At 60.2% G+C, this 17,619-nt stretch overlaps 3 protein-coding genes across 5 annotated transcripts in view; 1 reads left to right on the top strand and 2 right to left on the bottom strand.

Annotated features, from left to right (window-relative positions):
* The window catches only part of RPL38 (ribosomal protein L38), a 280,018-nt gene that overhangs the window by 123,392 nt on the left and 139,007 nt on the right, over positions 1-17,619 (bottom strand). The window lies entirely within an intron of this gene.
* SLC39A11 (solute carrier family 39 member 11) overlaps positions 1-17,619 on the top strand; it is a 118,888-nt gene that overhangs the window by 30,422 nt on the left and 70,847 nt on the right. Inside the window, exons 1-3 of one of the 2 annotated variants that reach the window (XM_057418566.1) lie at positions 12,587-12,618; positions 13,601-13,714; positions 14,604-14,642. In XM_057418566.1, coding sequence (XP_057274549.1) covers positions 13,607-13,714; positions 14,604-14,642 — 147 coding nt within the window. In that variant the 5' untranslated portion in view covers positions 12,587-12,618; positions 13,601-13,606. Of the gene's footprint in view, positions 1-12,586; positions 12,619-13,600; positions 13,715-14,603; positions 14,643-17,619 lie in introns of those variants that run through there. The other variant, XM_057418567.1, reaches the window with a different exon arrangement.
* On the bottom strand, positions 5,036-7,494 carry SSTR2 (somatostatin receptor 2). 2 transcript variants are annotated; one of them, XM_057418564.1, is made up of 2 exons: positions 7,409-7,494; positions 5,036-7,018 (listed from the first exon to the last, which is right to left on the bottom strand). In XM_057418564.1, exon 2 carries the CDS (start codon positions 6,934-6,936, stop codon positions 5,821-5,823), a length of 1,116 nt encoding a protein of 371 aa, XP_057274547.1. In that variant the 5' UTR covers positions 6,937-7,018; positions 7,409-7,494; the 3' UTR covers positions 5,036-5,820. The 2 variants fall into 2 exon arrangements, with proteins under 2 accessions (XP_057274547.1, XP_057274548.1); XM_057418565.1 differs by having other exon boundaries at positions 5,036-6,997; positions 7,409-7,491.

Below are 17,619 nucleotides of genomic sequence, written 5' to 3'. Positions count from 1 at the left end.
CGCCTCAGCGCCCTCCCAGGGAAGAGCTTCTGCCTAAGAGCTCATCTCAGTCTCCCCTCGGGCAGGTTAAAGCCATTCCCCTTGGCCTGGCCCCTTGTCCGAAGCCCCTCTCCAGGTTTCCTGCAGCCCCTTTATGCTCCGAGGTCTCTCGGAGCCCCCCCGCATCACCTCGCGTGTTTCAGGCTGTGGAGGCAGAGGGAAATCACAGCGCTCTGGGTTTTCTTTGCTGAATCTCCCCCGCGCAGTTGCTGCCTTCCTCCCATCAGCGTTGATGTTTCCTGGCAGAAACCAGAGCCCCTCCATGTGCGGGTCCTGCTGTGGTCCCATACAGAGATACAGACCCAGCCAGGAGAGCTCCCCGCAGCGCAGGCACCGGCTCAGCACCTCGTGCTGCCTCAGCTGCAGCACAGCACAGCATCCAGTGCACTGTTTCCCTGCCTTGGTCCTGCAGGAAGCTCCTGCCCCGCTACCTCCGCTGCCCCAACGAGGCGGATGTGGGGGGCAGAGCTGCCGGGCAGCACCCCGCTCCCTGCGGGATGCGGTGGAACCAGGTTGGGAGAGGTTGTATTCACATCCCATAAACCCCTGTGGACTGCGTTGTAAATTTAGGGGGGGAACAGGAAGATGTTTTGGAATGAGGGGGTTGTGGCGTGGAAGCTGTTGATGGCAAAGCCTGTCGGAGCCAAGCTTCAGTTCTCCCCATCAGTGTTCCCCTCCTGCAAGCACCCCCGTGTGTGCGAGTCCCTCCCGCTGCTGATTTCACCACCACATTCAACCTGCAGCGCTTTACCTGCCCTTGATCTCATCACAACCAGCCCCAAGGGCAGGAGAAGCTTCCTTCTCCCACCCGGTTGTTCAGAGCTGCTGCAGCCCCTTGCCTCAGAGAGCTGCTTGTGGTCGTGCTTCAGCTGTGCCCATCCAGGATAGGGGTGATGCTGGCACAGATGTGCCTGTAGCTCGGTGCCCTGAGTTTATGCTGCCCAGGGAATGATCCTGTGGCGCTTTGGGGGTAATCACAGCTCTCTTGCTGCATGGACCCCACAAAGCAGAGACCACCCCGTGGGTGCTGCTCTCCATGGGGCGATGGATGTGGGGAAGAAGCGGTCCTCCCTTGTTGTCCTTTAGTGCAGCTCCAGGTTTGGTGCCTCTTCCTCCCCCAGGGCAGTGCCCAAGCCTGGGTTCTACCCCACTGCTCCCCCCGGCCCTCCCACACACACACACAGAGCCAGAAGCTGTAGGAAAACCGGTTTATTTCCCCCGCAGCCCGTCCCCAGCTCCCTCCCTGTGGCACAAACCGTGGCTCGGTTCCACACCGGGACGCAGCCGCTGCGGAGGGAAGCAAGACGGGAAGCAGAGACCCCCCGGTGTGTACAGCAGACCCACACACACAACACGGAGCACAGCGACAGGCACGGAGAGGGGGGGGCTATGTACAGGGGATGCAGCACGGGGCTGCGGCTGAGCTGGCTCGGCAGGGAAGGGCTCCTGTGCTTAGGACAGGGTAAACCTCACCTTCCCTTGCCTTGCACAAGCCGCCTGTTGAGGTGAAAGACCAGAGGAGCGGGGGCAGCCGAGTGTCTGTACAACGTCAGGGTAACAAAGCCGTGTGCTGGCACGGCCGGTATATACAGGTATGTACAAGAGCCCCCCCTCCGCTCCTCCTGGCCGGGCGGGGTGGGGTGGCTGCAGTGCCCACGCTTCGCATCCCTCCTTGTCCCCTGGTCAGGATGTGGCTTGAAGCAGGTTCCAAATCTCAGCCCTCCTGTCCTGGCTTTTTTTTTTTTGCATGGAGCGAGCAGGAGAGGGCTGAACTCCAGCAGGATACATGGGAGTGAGGCTGGGGGGAGGCAGAAGCTGGCAGGGGAAGGCAGAGGTATCCTTGCGTTGGGAAGCAGCAGCTCTGGTTTCAGACTGGGAAGCAGGAAGGTTGGTTTGTGGATCTGTGACCTTTGTTTGTGCCTTGGTGGTGACTGATTCCTGCTTTGAGCAGCCCTGGGCAAGGCGTGCAGCCCCAGCACAGGGGATGGAGGCTCCCTGAGCAGTTTGGGGTCAGCTTGTTCACAGCAAGGGCTGAAAGAACCCCCCCGAAATGGGAGAAGTCAGTCCCTGCTCTAAAGCAGCGTCACGGATCCAGAGCTCTCGTTGCAGGGGATGGAGCTGGCAGGGGCTGCACCGCTGCCTGTTCAGTGCAGTCAGTGCAGGTCTGGGAGGGAAGGAACCTCCCCATGGAGTCTCCATCAAAGAGAAGGCTCTTCCCGTCAGGATAAAGGCTTGGGAACCCCTCCAGAGAACGGCAGCGCGGTTCATTAGGAGGTCATTGGTGTAAAGAACTCCAGCGTGGCTTTAGTGCTGATGTGAGGAGCTGAGAGATGCAACAGGGAGGCTCCGAGTCCAAACCCTGCCCAGCAGAGCGGGGTTCGGTTATTGAGCAGCGGGGGGGCGGGCACGCTTGGAAGCTTTGCCTGGGGTGATGCTCAGCCCAGCCACAGCACCAGGCTTCACATCTCTGAGGGCTGAGGAAGAGGAGACAGCGAGGATGGCTCCATGCAGGGCAAGCCAGGGGGGCTTGTAGAGCCCCTTGGCTTTGCTCTTTGGGGCTCTTTGCCTGTCCCGTGTTGGGGCTAGGAAGGGGAATTGGCTCCTCATGAGCTATGGGGAGACCAGGCAGGTGCCGGCTCTGGCAGACCCATAGCAACCCCCGCCCGGTGACAGCCCCATCGCACCCGCAGCAAAGCGGCGGCCCCGGGTCCGTGCTCCCTGCGCGCTCCGAGCCGTGCTCCGGGCGCTGGAACGAGCCTGGGCTGCCCGGGGCCGGTGCGTGCGTGTGTGCGGGGCGGCAGCGGAGCCGCTCCAGCGCCCGCCGGCTCAGCGCGGTCACTGCGAGCGCCCCGAGGAGCGGAGCCAAGCTGAGGTCAAGTTCCCACTGAGATCAAGCGGCTGCGAAGGCAAACTCTGTCACTCGCCCGCAGCGGCAGCGGGGCTGCTCTTTATTAGTCAGCAAGGAGCCAGCAGCGGGGCTCGTTCGCCTGGGTTTGCTGCGAGCGCTGCGCTCCCGCTGCTCGCTCCTTCTCCTGCCCTTCCCCTGGGGTGAGCTGGGGCAGGGTGGCCGTGGGGGGGCTCTGGCAGCCCCCCCCCCCCAAAGCCACCTCGTGCTCCTTCCCTGCAGCATCCCACCTCGGTGGCCTGTGGGATGTCGGTGGCAGCCCCTGTGCTCCTCGCTCCTTCACCTGCACCCCTTTATCCCCAGCACAAGAGATCCCCTGGGTGCGGTGGGGGGAATGGGGTATTTCTGATCTCAGTCTCCTTGCAGAGCTCTGAGCTGCCAGAAATGTCATTGTCTGGGGGTTCTGCCAGGACAGAGCTGATCCAGGCACACGCTGTGCTGGGCAGGGTCCTTCCCAGGGCTGGGAAGCCAGGCTTTCCGTATTCTCCTCATTAAAGCAGCACAGAGAGGAGATGCTCCTGCTGGAGACTCCCTCTGCCATCAGTTGGGGCGGTGGTGACAGAGCTTGCATAGGGCAAAGCTGGCCATTGCAGGTGAGTGCTGGGGGTGTGAGCATCAGCTCCCATGAGGGGCAGGGGGCTCGGTGATCCCTTCCCATCACCTCCCTGTTTTCCACACAGATCCCTCCTTCCCCACCCACCAAACATGAAATACCCACAGCCCGGCTGACGCATTGCTGCAGCTCCAACACGGAAACCTCATCCTAGCAGAGGGCTCTGGCTGCACCAGGCCTGTCCATCACCATCCAGTACCTCACTGTAGTGCAATGTGCTGCTCGTGGTTTAATCCTGCAGCACCAGCAGGGCAGCTCCTGCTGCCTCAGAGCCCGGCTTTGGCTTTCCCTCCCTTAGCACAGGCAGTGAGCAACAGCAGGTGCCCGCTCAGGGCTGAGCCCAAGCAGTGCCTCTGGGTGCTCGGATGCAGACACCCTTCCTCAGAGGAGCACTAAAGAGTTAAAAGCAAATCAATGCTGACACCGCTCTGCTTTGCCCTGCAGAAAGTCCCTGAGCCATGTCCCTGGTGTCCCTTGTGCCGGGGAGCAGGCACTGGGCCTGGCACTGAGCTCTTTTGGGGGACACAGCAGGATGAGTGATGCCCTGGGCTGGGACTTGCTGCAGGAGCCAGGTAGAGCCATGGAAAATCATCTCCCAGAGCTGATGCTCTCAGAGCATCACCTGGGGGTGGTGCAAGGTGGCACCCCAAAGTGGGCAGCACCTCGTGGGCAATGCTCATCCTTGTAGTGTGGGGTGAAGGCTCTGTGCCTGCTGGCCATGGGGCTGCTGTGGGGGCTCCAGGGAATGATGGGAAAGAGGGGGGGTGAGTGAGACCAGGCTGATTCCCTCACCTAAACCCTGTGTTCCCATGGCTCGGCTCTGGAGCAGGAGCCTGTGAACAGAGCCTGGCCTCTGGCACAGGATCCAGCTCTTGTCCTGCTCCCCTGGGCTTTCCCTCTGCTCCTGCTGCGCTGGACAAGGAGGGCGGCTTTGCACTGAGCTGGAGGGGAGGGCAGGGACAGAGCCGAGTGCTCCAGGATGGTCTCGAGAAGCTGAATGCAGTGGGAGCTCGGCCAGACCCCTTACCCCTCATGCTGTGTGCTGCACCCTGTGTCCCCCCCTTTTCCCACACTGTGATACAGGAGAGGGATGGGGGTCTGCACACGTGCTGCTCTGCTCATGTCATGCCTCAGTGCTGGAAGCTCTGTCCTCTTCCCTGCCCTGTCCCTTCTGCTCAGGCAAGGGTCAGGACCAAGTCCCCAGCATCCCCCCAACCTCCTGTCCCCATCCTCTCCATCTCCCCTTCCTCCAGCGTGACTTGCCTGGCAGGAGCAGGGCAGCCGCTCACCACATTCCGAGTGTCCGGCAGCCCCAGGGATCCTCAGAGCCGTGGCTGGGGCAGGACAAGCCCAGATCTCACCCAAAGCCCTTGCCAGGGTGCTCCAAACCCCTGGTGCGCCGCTTCCAAGGATTCCCCAGCAGGGACCGGTGCAGGTGATGGTGCCAGCGTGCTCATCCAGTGGGAAGAGCGGAGCTCGGCTGCCGGTGTGGGGCTGATGCTGCCGCGGAGGGAGAAGGGGGAATTCCTCCATCCGAAGAGAAAACCTGCGGGCAGGTGACGTCAGGGCAGGAGAGGGAAGGGATTCTCCTGCAGCAGGGATGGAGGATGCAGGGTAGGAGCGTGGTGGGACCAGGGGGGCTGCCGGGGTGGCAGAGCTGCTTCTCATAGGGCAGCCCCCTCTGTGCTGCTCTGTCACCGCCGGGCAGGGCGGCTGTTGCAGACGACGCAGTCAAACAGCAGCAGGGACCTGCAGGGGAGGCCATGGAGGAACTTAGAAGCCGGGTAAACCACAACCCCAAATATCCTTGTCTCCCGGAGGAGGGTGGCTCTCCGGGGAGCTCCCATCAGGTCTTTGCTATAAGACACTGTCGGCACGCACCCGTGGCCTCGGCTGCTCCTGAGGTCACCCCGCTGCGTGTGTGTGTGTCCACACGTGAGCACCCGTTCTGGGGCAGAGCACCCAGAGCCAACCGGCCCCGGGGGTACCACCGGGGGAGCCAGCGGAGCCCCATGGTGGCACTTTGGTGTTGAAACGCTGCAGCGCTACAAGGGGTCTTTGTTTCCCTGGTGAGGCAGCTCCTCTCGAACCGTTTCCTTCCCCAACCAGCAGCAGCTCAGGAGGAGCCCCAGTGGGGAGCCCCGATGGTCATCGGTGCGTGCTGCCATCCCTAAACTGGAGCTGCTGCCCTGACTCCGTACGTGCCGCCGCCCTGCTGCAGCGGGCGAGAGCAGAGCGAAGGAAGGACCACGCCGCTGCCCCCTCAGATGCTGGTCTGCAGGTCACCGTTGAGCAGGGTCCTCTGGGTTTCCGTGGTCTCGTTGAGCCTGGATTTGTCCTGCTTGCTGTCGCTGCGGTCCGCCTCGTCCATGCCGCTGACCTTCACCAGGCAGAGGACGTTCTGGAAGCTCTTCTTGAAGTTGTCGGACAAGAAGGCGTAAAGGATGGGGTTGGCGCAGCTGTTGGCGTAACTGAGGACCACCACGAAGTCAAACATGCCCTTGAGGACAGGCGTGGGCACGATCAGCACGGAGACGGAGGAGACGTTGAAGATGTAGAAGGGGAGCCAGCAGAAGATGAAGACGGCGACCACGATGGACACCATCCTGGTCACCTTCTTCTCGGACTTTTTCCTCTTGGACGAGCCCACTCTGATGCCCGAGGACTTGACTTTGATAATGATGAACAAGTAGCAAAGGCAGATAATGGTGAGAGGCACCAGGAAGCCCAGGATGAAGGCGTAGATGATGAAGCCTGTGTACCAGGCACCCGACTCTCCTGGCCAGATGATGGTGCAGCTACTCCTGCCGTGGTTATGCTGCACGCCAGCGTAAATCATGATGGGCATGATCACCAAGAGGGAGATGCCCCAAACGGCCATGTTGATCATTTTGGCTGTCCTGGGCCGCCTCCACTTGGCAGATTTAATGGGATGGACGACAGCCAGGTACCGGTCAATGCTCATAACCGTCAAGCAGAAGATACTGGTGAACTGGTTGATCCCATCCACTGTCATGACAATTCTGCAGAGGGCTTTGCCAAAGGGCCAGTGCACCAGGGCCACCTGCATGGCCAGGAAGGGCAGCCCGAGCATGAAGAGCTCGTCCGCGATGGCCAGGTTGAGGATGTAGATGTTGGTGATGGTCTTCATCTTGGCATAACGAAGGATGACGTATATCACCAGCGTGTTGCCGCACAGCCCGATGATGCAGACCACGAAGTAGATGAAGGTGAGGATGGCGTTGCTGGTCAGGTCGAAGTGGTGCCCTGTGGCGTTCTGCGACGTGTTGGTGGGCGCCTCCACCGAGAAGTTGTCAAAGGGGGAAGATGGGGAGAACCAGAAGGCGGTGGCATTGGGCAGCTCGTATTCCAGCTCCATGGCTCTGCTGGTCCCTGGGTGCTGCCTGTTCAGAGGAGCCGGGATGTCATCGTCCCTCGCTCTGGGGACAGATGAGAAGATTCTAGAAATGGGAGAATAAAGCGAAATGAAGGGATTCGGGGGGGGGGGGATTTGCCCGTCCTGCAGCGAGCCCGGTGGTGGCAGAGCTGCTCCCTGCAGGGGCTCCCCCCGCACCGCCTCTCCCGAGCTCGGGACCGCCGCGCTCTGCCCTGGACACGCCGCAGCTCCTCCTGGCTCCGGTGGCACCGGGACTCCCCGCATCCAACCCTGAGTCCCCGCCGGGTGCTACCGATGCCCGCAGCACCGGGTGCTGGGGGAAACCTCGCCCCGTGCCTCGCCCTTCAGCGGGGCGCCGGCCCCGACGGGGCTCCCCGGGCGGCTCCGCTCTTCCCCCCGCCCCATCCCGCTGCTCCCCGAGGGGCACCGGCGCAGTGCTGCCCCCGCCGCTCACCTGCGCCCGCCGCCGCGCCCCGGCACAGCCCGGCGGGGACCGGCACCGGCAGCGCCCGCAGCTCCGCTCCGAACCGCTCCGTTCGGCTCCGCCGCTGGACCCAGCACCGGCTGCTGCGCTCCGCCCCGCACGGGGCGGCTCTGCGGGGCCGGGGCGGGGACAGCCCTGCCCGCACTGCCTGTACTGCCCGCACTGCCAGCCCTGCTTGCCCTGCCAGCCCTGCTTGCCCTGCCTCTGCTGCCCACCCTCCTCTGCCCTCCATGCACTGCCCGCCCTGCTCTGCCCTTTTCTGCCCACTCTGGGTGTAGGGATCCTGATCCCCCCAAAGCGTGGCAGGACCTGCCCGGTTCCATGGGGCTTCCGGCAGAAATCGCATCCCTCGGCTCTCTCCTCCTTCTCCCACGACCTTGGCTTTGTCACCTGGCTCCGGCTGCAGAAGCAACATCTTGGTCCCAGGGATGGTGCAAAGGGCTCAGCTTCTCCTGATGTCCCCAGGGCCACCACAAGGGAGGGACGGGGCAGGGTGATGGCAGCGTGATGGCCACGCTGTGACCATGGAGCCGGAGAGCCCCAAGAGGTGTCTGAGAGTCCCAATGTCTCCCAGGAAGCTGGGAGCTCCTTGGCCCGGGGATTTTGCACCTTGCCACCAAATCAAGGCAGAGCAGGTCCTTGCTGGCTTGGCACAGCCCTTGGAGAGGTGGGAAGGTGATGCTGTGATTGCTACAGCTTTGGGGTCTCTGGGGACTTGCACAATAAGGGTGGCTTCTGCCCCAGCCTCTGCAGTTAGCCAGTGACGACGACTGGAGGAGGAAGGCCAAACCCCAGAGGTGTGGGGGAGATAACCCCTGTTCTGGTTTGTTTGAGAGCTTGAAAGCAATTAAATAATAGCTGTTCCTCTCCTCCCCTTTCCATCACTTATCAAAGAGACAATAGAGAGCAGGAAATTAAGTGACTTGGAACAAAGAGCCCAGAGCGAGGGGACCGATTGTGGTAAGAGGGGCTGGGAGGTTCTCACTTGCACTTGGTCATCCACTTCCCAAGGTGGACCTGAAGGCACCGGCTCCTGGAGCATGCGGGAGGATCATTGTGAGCCCCATAAATAGCCAGGAGGCTGCAGAAAGCTGCTTCTGGTAGTTAATATCCCAGTAAAGGTGTGTGAGGAGGGAGGATGGGGAAGGAGGTGGTTTGGGAGGAGGGAGTGCAGCACGCTCGCAGCCCCTCTGAGCTTTTCCCTGTTGTTTTATCCTCTCCCTGTGCTTCCTGTGCCCAGCAGGGATGTCCTAACGGTGCCCTGCCCTCAAAGCCACATTGGCAGTGGGAAGGGGAGTGCAAATCATCCTTGTGCCCATTTCCAGTGCTGCCTCCTTGAATTTCTCCCCTGAACAGATGATGCTGCCACATCCCCCCCTTGAGTCCCTGTGGGTCAGGATGCTGTGGTCCTCCTCACCCCGGCACCTTGAGCAGCCCCAGTCCATACTGGTTTCTCCCAGTGTGGTGCTGAGCATCACATCTTCAGCCACCCTCTGCCCTTCACCTCCATAGGAAGCCAGTGTTGGATGCAGGGGCTGGGAGCTGTGTGGGCTTTAGCTCCTTGGCTAAACACAGATCTAATCTTCATTATAAACCCGCACACCTGGCGAGCCGATGTGCTGAGGGCTGATCCTTGCTGATATCCACCTAGCGAGGAGCGCAGCCGTGCTGCGGAATGGGAGAGCCTGAGCCTTTGGAAGCTTTTCCTTTCATTCTGCTTCGATTTGGGGTTGAATTCAAGCCTGATCCCTACCTCTGGGTGGTCCCTGCTTCGCAGAGACATTGTACCCCAGCAGCTGGTTTGGTGCTGGCAGATAAACTCCTCTTTGTCCTTTAGCCTGGGAAGCATCCAGTGCTGAAAAGCCATTTACTGGCAGGGCTGGAGGAGAAGCGCACAGCCTCTTCCCACACGGCTTCGGGGGCCGACAGAGCCCATGGGAGAGGGGCATGGGGATTACGTGACCACAGAGCCCTTTTTGAAGCCCTTCCAAGTTTGCTGCCATCCATTCCCAGCTGTTCTGCAAGATTCCCTATGGAAAAGAGCGCTTTCGACCCCTGTCCTGGAAATGTGTTGTAAGGAGCCGGGGCTTTGGTTGCCAACAGAGGGGTAGGGTGAGCCGGCCTTTCTCCCTGATACGTGCATGGGAGGCAGCGAGAGCTCTGGAATAGTGCAGGAATAAGGCTCTGTTGGATTAGTGGGTCTGCTGAAGGGGAGCTGGGAAGCACTTACAGGTTCCAAGTGGATGCCAGTACAGGCAGAGATGACCACAGTGTTTCCCGGGTGTGTTTTAGGTGGCATTGCCCTTTCCCTGTCCTTTCCTTTGTCCTTTCCCTTGTCCTTTCCCTGTCCTTTCCCTGTCCTTTCCTTTGTCCTTTCCCTTGTCCTTTCCCTGTCCTTTCCCTTGTCCTTTCCCTGTCCTTTCCCTGCCCATCTCCAGCCCAGCAGCCAGGAGCAGGGCTGGTGGCTCTGCTGACGCCCTGGCTCCGTGTCAGGGCTGCCTGGGATTCGGGAGGCTTTGCTTTGCTTTCTGCTGATTATCCAGACAAACAAGCTTGGACCAGCTCCTCGTGCCCCCAGGCAGGGCACAACCAAGCTGGTTGCTGCCAGATCTAATCTGGCAGCGTCTGCAGCAGTGATTGATGAGGAGGGAGAGGATGATGGATGGGGAGGGAGAGGTGAGGGTGACCGGCGGCATCCCGCATGCCCCGCAGCATCCAGCCCCCATGGGATGCAGCGCCAGTGGGTTGGAGGCATTCCCAGAGGAGCATCGCACCATCCACACACAGCCCCTTGCTGAGGGCTGCCTCCTGCTCCCACCAGACCTCCCAGCAGATGCTGCTTCCTCCTATTCCTGCCTCTCCCATCCATTCCCTGCCCTATTTCCCTCTGTAATCAGTCACTGATCTCTCTGAGGGCACCAGGACTGGGCTGTGATGGGAGCCGCGCATTCCCCATGGATCACATCACTGAAGCCCTGGTGCTAATGAGCCTTTGGCAACCATGGGCTGAAATCTCTGCTCCTGCCGGTCCTCTCCCCACTGTGTCCAGCTTGTTGGAGGGTCCCGAGCCTTCAATGGGGACTCAGCAGCACCCTGCTCTTGGCAGCCGGGCTCTGCACCAGCTTCTCCTGTCAGGATCAGTGCCAGCGCACACCAATCGCCTGTGATCGTGTCCCTGTGCCCTCCTGTTGGAAGCAGCTCGGTGCTGGCAGGACTCTGCTCTCCCCCAGAGCTGCACCGGCTCCATCCTGTCCCCCTTGGGGAGCCCGAAGCTGCCACTGGGCTGTGACTAAGAGGTGACATTAGCCTGGCATGGAGCTGCTCCCGCACCCTGTCTTCTGGCACGTCTCTGGATGCCCGCGTTCCCTGTGCACTGCAGCCGCCTTGGTGCACGTCCAGGCTGGCTCCGGCCTGGCACGGATGGGTTTGGGTTGGGAAAGAGCCTGGCCATGAGCCCAGCCTGGGCAAAGGGGATGCAGAGGTACCCCATTCGCAATGCCTGGTGAGAAGCACGTCTGGGGCATCTCCAAACACATCTTAGCCTGCGGTGCCCTGGTGCTGGGTTGTGCCTCTCTGCCACGGCTTCCCCAGACATCACTAAGGAGTTTTTACTGCAAAAATCCAAAGGGATTTGCATCCTGGCTGCCTGTGGCGACGGTGCTGCCGCTTGCAGCGTCCCACATACATCAATGAGATTGCACAGGAACTTGTGCCCCTTTTGTGGTTTAAAATGCATTTTAGGACTCCAGGTAATGCATGGTTACTACTGTGGGACTCATCCTTCCTGGTGCTGCTCTGGGCAGGGGTCCTGCAGGAGCTGCCAGCCCTCCCTGGTACTGCCTTTGCCTGTGTGCACTGGGATGCAGAGGGATGGGAAACTGCACAGCGTGGGGATGGGGCTGGGGTGCAGAGGCCAGGCAGGACCTTGTGGGTCTGTTATCATTGGGGAGGTGACCCAGAGGTGTCCCTGCACACAGGGATGACACTGGGGAAGGGGAACGTGAGTTGATTCTGCTGCTGCTGCTGCACAGAGCCATGCGCTGCCACATTGGCCCCATTGCCTGGAGCTGCCCACACATCCCTAGGCAGGAACATCCCCATCAGCCTCCCCCGGACCATGGCAGGCTCCTGTTTCAGCAGTGTCCCCGTGCTCCATCACAGCTACCCAGGGAACCCCGGAGCTCTGTTTGCTCTGTCCCTGCATCCCTCCCAGCTGGTACCTCACGCTGCATCTGCTCCTTGTGGGAGCTAATGAAGGATGAGGCAATTACAGGGGGAGATTGATTAAATCCTAAATCACGGAGGTTTCAAATGGCCTTGACCTTTCCCAGCTGTGGCAGGGGAGGCTGATCAAAGGCTGTTAGAAGATAAACACTCTAATAAAGACGGGTTATGTTGCAAAAGAGCTGGATGTGTCCTTCTGCCACCCCCTGAGCCTTCTGCTGTGGCACAAGCTGGAGGCACCAGCGAGCCCGGCCTGGCTCCTGCTGCTCAGGCTCAGCTAATGGGGAGGAGTCAGTGCTGGAGCTTCTCCAGCTCCATGTGGTGCAGGGGCTTGGCCACCGTGTCCCTTGTGATGATGCTTTGGGGGACCTCAATGAGTGGGAGAGGACGGGGGCGCTGCATGCACCCTCCAAAGGCTGACGGGGCTGGCTGCCGGCACTGATGGATATGGGAGCTGTTTGCTCCTGCTGGGTGTTGCAGGCTGCTCATTAATGTGCAGCGGCCGGTCTCTAATGAGCGCTGCTAATTGCGCTGCACGGGCACAGCCCCCCGCGGGATAGCGCTAACAAACTGCACGGAGGTGCCAGCTTACCCCAGTCCAGAGACCGGGATTTGAGCAGCCCAGTCCTGGGGTCACCGTGCAGCGGGGGGAGCCGAGCCGTGACCGGCGGTGACAGTGACAACAGTGATGACAGCAGTGATAGCAGTGACAGCAGTGATAGCAGTGACAACAGTGGTAGCAGTGACAACAGTGGTAGCAGTGACAACGACAGCTCCGTGCCGCGCCCGCCCGCGCCGCCCGCCCGCCTCACTTTCCCGCGGCCTCTCCCTCCAGAAACACAAGAACCGCGGGCGGCCCTCCTTCGCCGCGCTCCCATTGGCCGAGGCCGCGGTGGTGGGCGGGGCGGCGGCGGCGACACGTGTGCGGCACCAGGAAGCGGTGGCGGCGGCGGCCGGTGAGCGGGGCCGGGGGCTCCGGGGGCTCCGGGGGCTCCGGGGGCTCCGGGCCCGGCTTTGGCAGCCGGAGGGTCCTTGGGGTGCCGGCACTGGGAGCCCCGCGGCAGGGCCCGGTCGGGTGCTGGGGTCCCGGAGCCCGGGGGGGGGGCGCGGGCTGTGCGGGGCTTTGTGGGCTCGGGGTCTAGACCCGGGTTGCTGGGGGGGTCCTGACCCAGGCACCCACCCCAAAGGGTTTAGCAGCAGCCCTGGGGTAAAGCCGGGGCTGGGGAGGGCCTTAGGAGGAGGAGGAAGGAAGCACCGGTGTGTGTGTTCCTTATGTACCTCTATAGGTGTATGAATGCGGGGGTGTTTTGGTTCGCTGCCGCGTGAATCCGTGTGGGTTTAGGTATCTGTGCCTGTTCCTGCACACGCGTGTGGTTCCTCAGCAGCGCAGCTCCCGGCCTGTTCCCAGAGCACAATGTGCCCAATGACCCCCCCCCGAGCTGGGTTTTTGAGGGCTCGTTCCCACGTTTCCTTGGTCCTGGGGCTCAGCAGTGTTGGGAGCTGGGTCTCACAGGGGTATTTGCCTTCAGTGCCAGGAAACCTGGTTTTGGGCGCAAATAAGTGCCCTCCAGTAGCGGGGTGAATGGCCTGGGGATGCGGGATGCATCCTCCCCTTGCTCCGTGAGGTTTGAGCACTGTTTGTGCTTTTCTTTGCGCTCTGATGCTGCTCAGGGAGCTGAGCCCAAAATCAGCCTGGGGTTCTGCACCAGATGGGATGTGATGCATCCCAGCCATCCCTCCTTGGGCCCTCCTGCTCCTCTGAGCTCAGATTAAGCCTTAAGGGAAAAAGAGAAGCTTGGAGAGGCATTGGGATGGTTAAGCTCACTCTGCCCCCTTTGCTGAGGAGGGGTTTGGGGCTCCCACATTAACCAGGGTGGGTATGGGGATTATTCTCTCTTTACACACCAAGTGCTTCTCCTGACCGTGTTGTCCCCACAGGTCAGCATGATCCCGGGGCACGGGCCGGTGCTGCAGGCGGTGCTGGGCACATTCCTCACGTGGGGGCTGACGGCGGCCGGCTCCGCGCTGGTGTTCGTGTTCTCCAGTGGGCAGGTGGGTGCTGGGCACATCCGTGGGGTCCAGGTGAGGGCTGCCCCGTGGCCATGGGTGGGTTTGGCTGCCCCGTCCCAAGTGTGAGCTGCTCAGCATTGGGCCTGGGGGGCAGAAGCAGAAGAATCCAGCTCGTTTCCATCCTGTTTATCCACACAGAAGAGAAGGCAATCAAATTCCTGACCCCAGGCAGTGGTATGTGCAGTACCACGGCTCCCAGCGCTGGGGAGACAGGGCAGAACCGCAGGCAGGGCTCCGTGTTTGGAGTAGCAGGTTTCCCTTCTGGAACCTGCTTTTTGCTGCCGCATCCCCAGCTCGGGATTCGGGTCAGAACAAGCAAAGCGCTGATCTTTAACTCGTGTTGTGTTCCAAAATTAGAGGCCCCTCTTGCTCCCGTCTTCAAAGTTGCCCGCATGGATTTATTATTTATGCCCTTCTCTTGTGATGATTTATTCAGGAGCCTGTGCGCAGTGAGGCTCCCTTTGCAGGCACACGTTGGTTTCCTTCCTAGGGGAGGGCATGGGCTTAAGAGGGAAGACCGCCCTGGGAGCGGAGCGGGCAGGATAGGTGCTGGGTTGCTGGGAGAGGAACGGCTTTGTTTATAGCAGCCTCTTCTTAGAGGCCTCAAAGTCTTCAAGGTGGGGAAATGCAATGGGGGAGTGCCTGGTTTAGCTTTAGAATGATTATGGGATGGGCCGAGGGAGCTGGGATGCGCTGTGGGCTCTTGGTGCTAGTGGGGTTCCGTCGCCCTAGCACAGTGGGCTCCTTTGCATGAGGAGCACGGTTTTTGCCCCAAAGCACAGGCATCACTTGGGTTGCAGGAATGGGGAGAAGGACGTTATCCCACTGCTTCTGCTGGGAGTCAATGGTGTGTTTTGTGCTTGGTTTCCAGAGGCGGATCCTGGATGGGAGCTTAGGCTTCGCCGCGGGGGTAAGTACAGCATCCTTCTGCTGCTTGTCTCTGTTCTCCTGAGGACACCTCCACAGCCCGGCCATGCTCCGTTTGGTTGCCTGCTCATGTTAGTGTCTCCTGGATAATGGCCTGAGGTGCAGGTGGGGCAGGAGGAGCGCGGTGCAGCTGTGGTTGCCTCATGTCTCAGTGCCCCCTTTGTGAGCAGGGGGGTGGCACGAGGAGGGCCGTGAGGATGCTGAGCTGCCCACCCTGGATTTGGGGCTCTGGACTTAAACTCTTCTCATTGTCTTGGTGGTCTGAAGTGCCACGGTGGGTGACAGGAAACACCACGAAGCTCAGTTTGCTCCCTGCCGAGCTTCCCTGCTATGTGCCTGCGCCTGCTGCTGGTGTGAATAATTGAACTCATCTGTTGTAACGCTGGGGCCATCATTTATAGATGAATCTCTGCCTCTGGAGCTTTCCTCTGTGGTCGTTTCCGGAGCTGTTTTGCTGTGGAAGGCACAACCTTGTCCCTGCCAAGCCAACTTGGAGCCACTTTGTGGTGCTGGGCACAGCGTGGGGCTGGCTCGGTGCTGGCAGGGCACAGCGTGGGGCTGGCTCGGTGCTGGCAGGGCGCAGCGTGATGCTGGCCTTGCCGTGGCTGCTGTGTCACCCTGCCAGGAGCTGTCAGTGCTGCGTGGCAGAGGTGTGGCTCAGCCGGGGAAGCAGAACTCCTGCAAACATTCCCTTTTCCCTCAGCTCCTTCCGATGTGCTGGGCTGGGAGCGGGAGAGGGGAATTGTTGTCCAGGGATGCTGCGGGGTCTGGAGGGGGGCGTCAGCGCTGGCAGGTCCTGTTGAAGAAGGTGCTGCCACCCACGAGCTGCAGTTTGTGAAGGTTTCCAGGTCGTGGTTATGGGCCTGAGCTGCTGCAGCTGGTGCTGGATGGGGCGAGGTGTTTGTGCCACACAGGGTCACTGCAGCACAGCCAGGACCAGCTTTTCTGGAGGAAGATGTCAGAGATCCAGTGTTCAAGGCCAGGTTGGATACAGGGGCTTGGAGCAAGCTGCTCTATGGAAGGGGTCCCTGCCTGTGGTAGGGTTGGAGCTGGATGGGCTTTAAGGTCCCTTCCAACCCAAACCATTCCATGTGTGCGTTTGGCAGTTGTACGGGGTCCATGGAGAAGCTGGAAGAGGAACCACGTCCTGACCCAGCCCTTTGGCAGGAAGGACTGTAGCTGACTCTTAGGTTTAGGTGGGATGTGATGCTGGAATGAAGCTGGTTGTGTGTCTGTGGCTGGCTGTGCCTGGAGAGGGAACCCAGGCAGGCTGTGGAGTCCTGCCTGGCTGGCATAAAGGGGCTGTTCCGGCCTCATCCAGGCTGGTGCTGCAGACACAGTGTTGGGGGCTCTCTGCTGGCTCCATGAAGGACAAAAAGCAGGATGTGGGGCAGCCAGGTTTGAATCCTGTTTGTGTGGTTTTCTTCCTCCTCTGTAAGAGCATCTCTTCAGGCAGCAGCGCTGCTCTGCTCATGGGCTGCTGCTCTTGCTGTAAGGGATTTGTGTTTGAGACACGGTGGCTTTGATGCAGATCTCTTGCAGATACAGATGGGCTGTTTCTCAGGGCACTGGGGCAGAGACAGGAAGCGCTGAGCTTCCTCTTTATCTCTGCTCTCCAGCCTGGGCTGCTGGGTTTAATTGAACTTCCCTTGCTCTCTGAGAGGCGGCAAACCCGCAGGGCTGTGCGTTCAGAGCAGGTATTGCTGCTGCCTTTGCTGTTTGGTGCTTAGCTCAGGATCCCTGATGCTCCTCTGGGCTCCAGGGGACATGGACATCCTCTCCAGGCCCAGGATCACTGATGAAAGAGTCCTCTTTGCTGTTGTCTGATGTGTCATATGTGTCCTGTTGTGTCTGATGTGTCAAAGGGGACCAGTGTGGCTGGTCACTGTGTGATGGAGGAGCTCGGCTTCCTCCAGCCCAGTACCAGTGCTTGGGTCTCTGCGCATTTAGCTCCTCTCTGCCTCAGTTCCCCCTCTGGAAATCAGGGATAATAGAGGCCTTTGTATGTGAAAGCCTCCGAGGTGATGTGTTTCCATAGAGACAAGGCTTTGCTTGCTTGGGCATCTGATGTGAAATCCTGGCTTTTCTCTTAAATCTTGATATTCTTAACTAAGACCTTTATGTTGTAGATGCTCTCCGTTATCTCGGTGTTATCCCCGCGGTGCTGTGCTCTCAGACATCATAAACGCTTGCAGTGCTCCCTCCCTGCAGCCTCTCCTGCCTATTCCTGTCTCTTAGCTTGATTTCTCCTGTCCCACGTGAAGCAGCGAATGGTGAGGACGTGCTCTTTAAACCGCACCAGGCACGTCTCCTATTGAATATTCCCTTTCAGTGCTGCTTTAAACAGCATCAGTAATTTACACAGGTCTGCTGAGGCTGCTCCCTGTTCTCGGAGCCTTACAATCATTTAGGTTAGAGCAGACCTTTAAGGTCATTGAATCCAACTGTAATGAAGTCAGGCTAAAAAGCTTGGCAGGGAAAACGTCCTGCCGGGCTCTCACCTTCCCATTTTCCCTCCCCTCCTGCCCAGGGAAAGCCTTTCCCTTGTAAGCACCTGGGGTTGCCTGCCTGTTAATGTGGCTGCTTCCCTTGGAGCCACTGCTCTCATCTGGGTGGCCATGCAGGAGTGTGATGAGATGTGGCTGCCTGCAGCAGATGAGGGCTTTAACTCAGTGGTGTGATGCCAGGCTTGGATCAGTGCAGGCCCCCTGCCTTTGCCCTTGGGTCCAGCAGGACCAGCGGTTGCAGATGAGGATCATTGTCCTCTTTCTCCTGTGTTTGCAGGGAAAAAGCTCCTGTGCAGCTCTGAAGCTGTGGGGCTCGAGGCAGTTGGGGTTTGAGCCTCTGCTTGTGCTGATGTATCCCAGGGAAGGGTCTGGGCTCCGCACAGCCCGGGGATGCTGTAGATCCATGGCTGCCTTCTGCGTGCTTCCTCCTCCCCTCTCAGCCACAGCTTTGTC

The sequence above is a fragment of the Pezoporus wallicus genome, unplaced genomic scaffold (genome assembly GCF_028554395.1).
Source record: "Pezoporus wallicus isolate ANWC-B61680 ecotype Strahan unplaced genomic scaffold, APGP_CSIRO_Pwel_v1 contig_3710, whole genome shotgun sequence".
Lineage (NCBI taxonomy): Eukaryota > Metazoa > Chordata > Aves > Psittaciformes > Psittacidae > Pezoporus > Pezoporus wallicus.
The sequence above is the reverse complement of the archived record's forward strand: the minus strand, read 5'-3'. Positions and strand labels throughout refer to the sequence as shown.

Excerpts from the sequence above, each read along its gene's own strand:
- SSTR2 (XM_057418564.1), bottom strand. The coding sequence starts at position 6,936 with ATGGAGCTGGAATACGAGCTGCCCAATGCCACCGCCTTCTGGTTCTCC.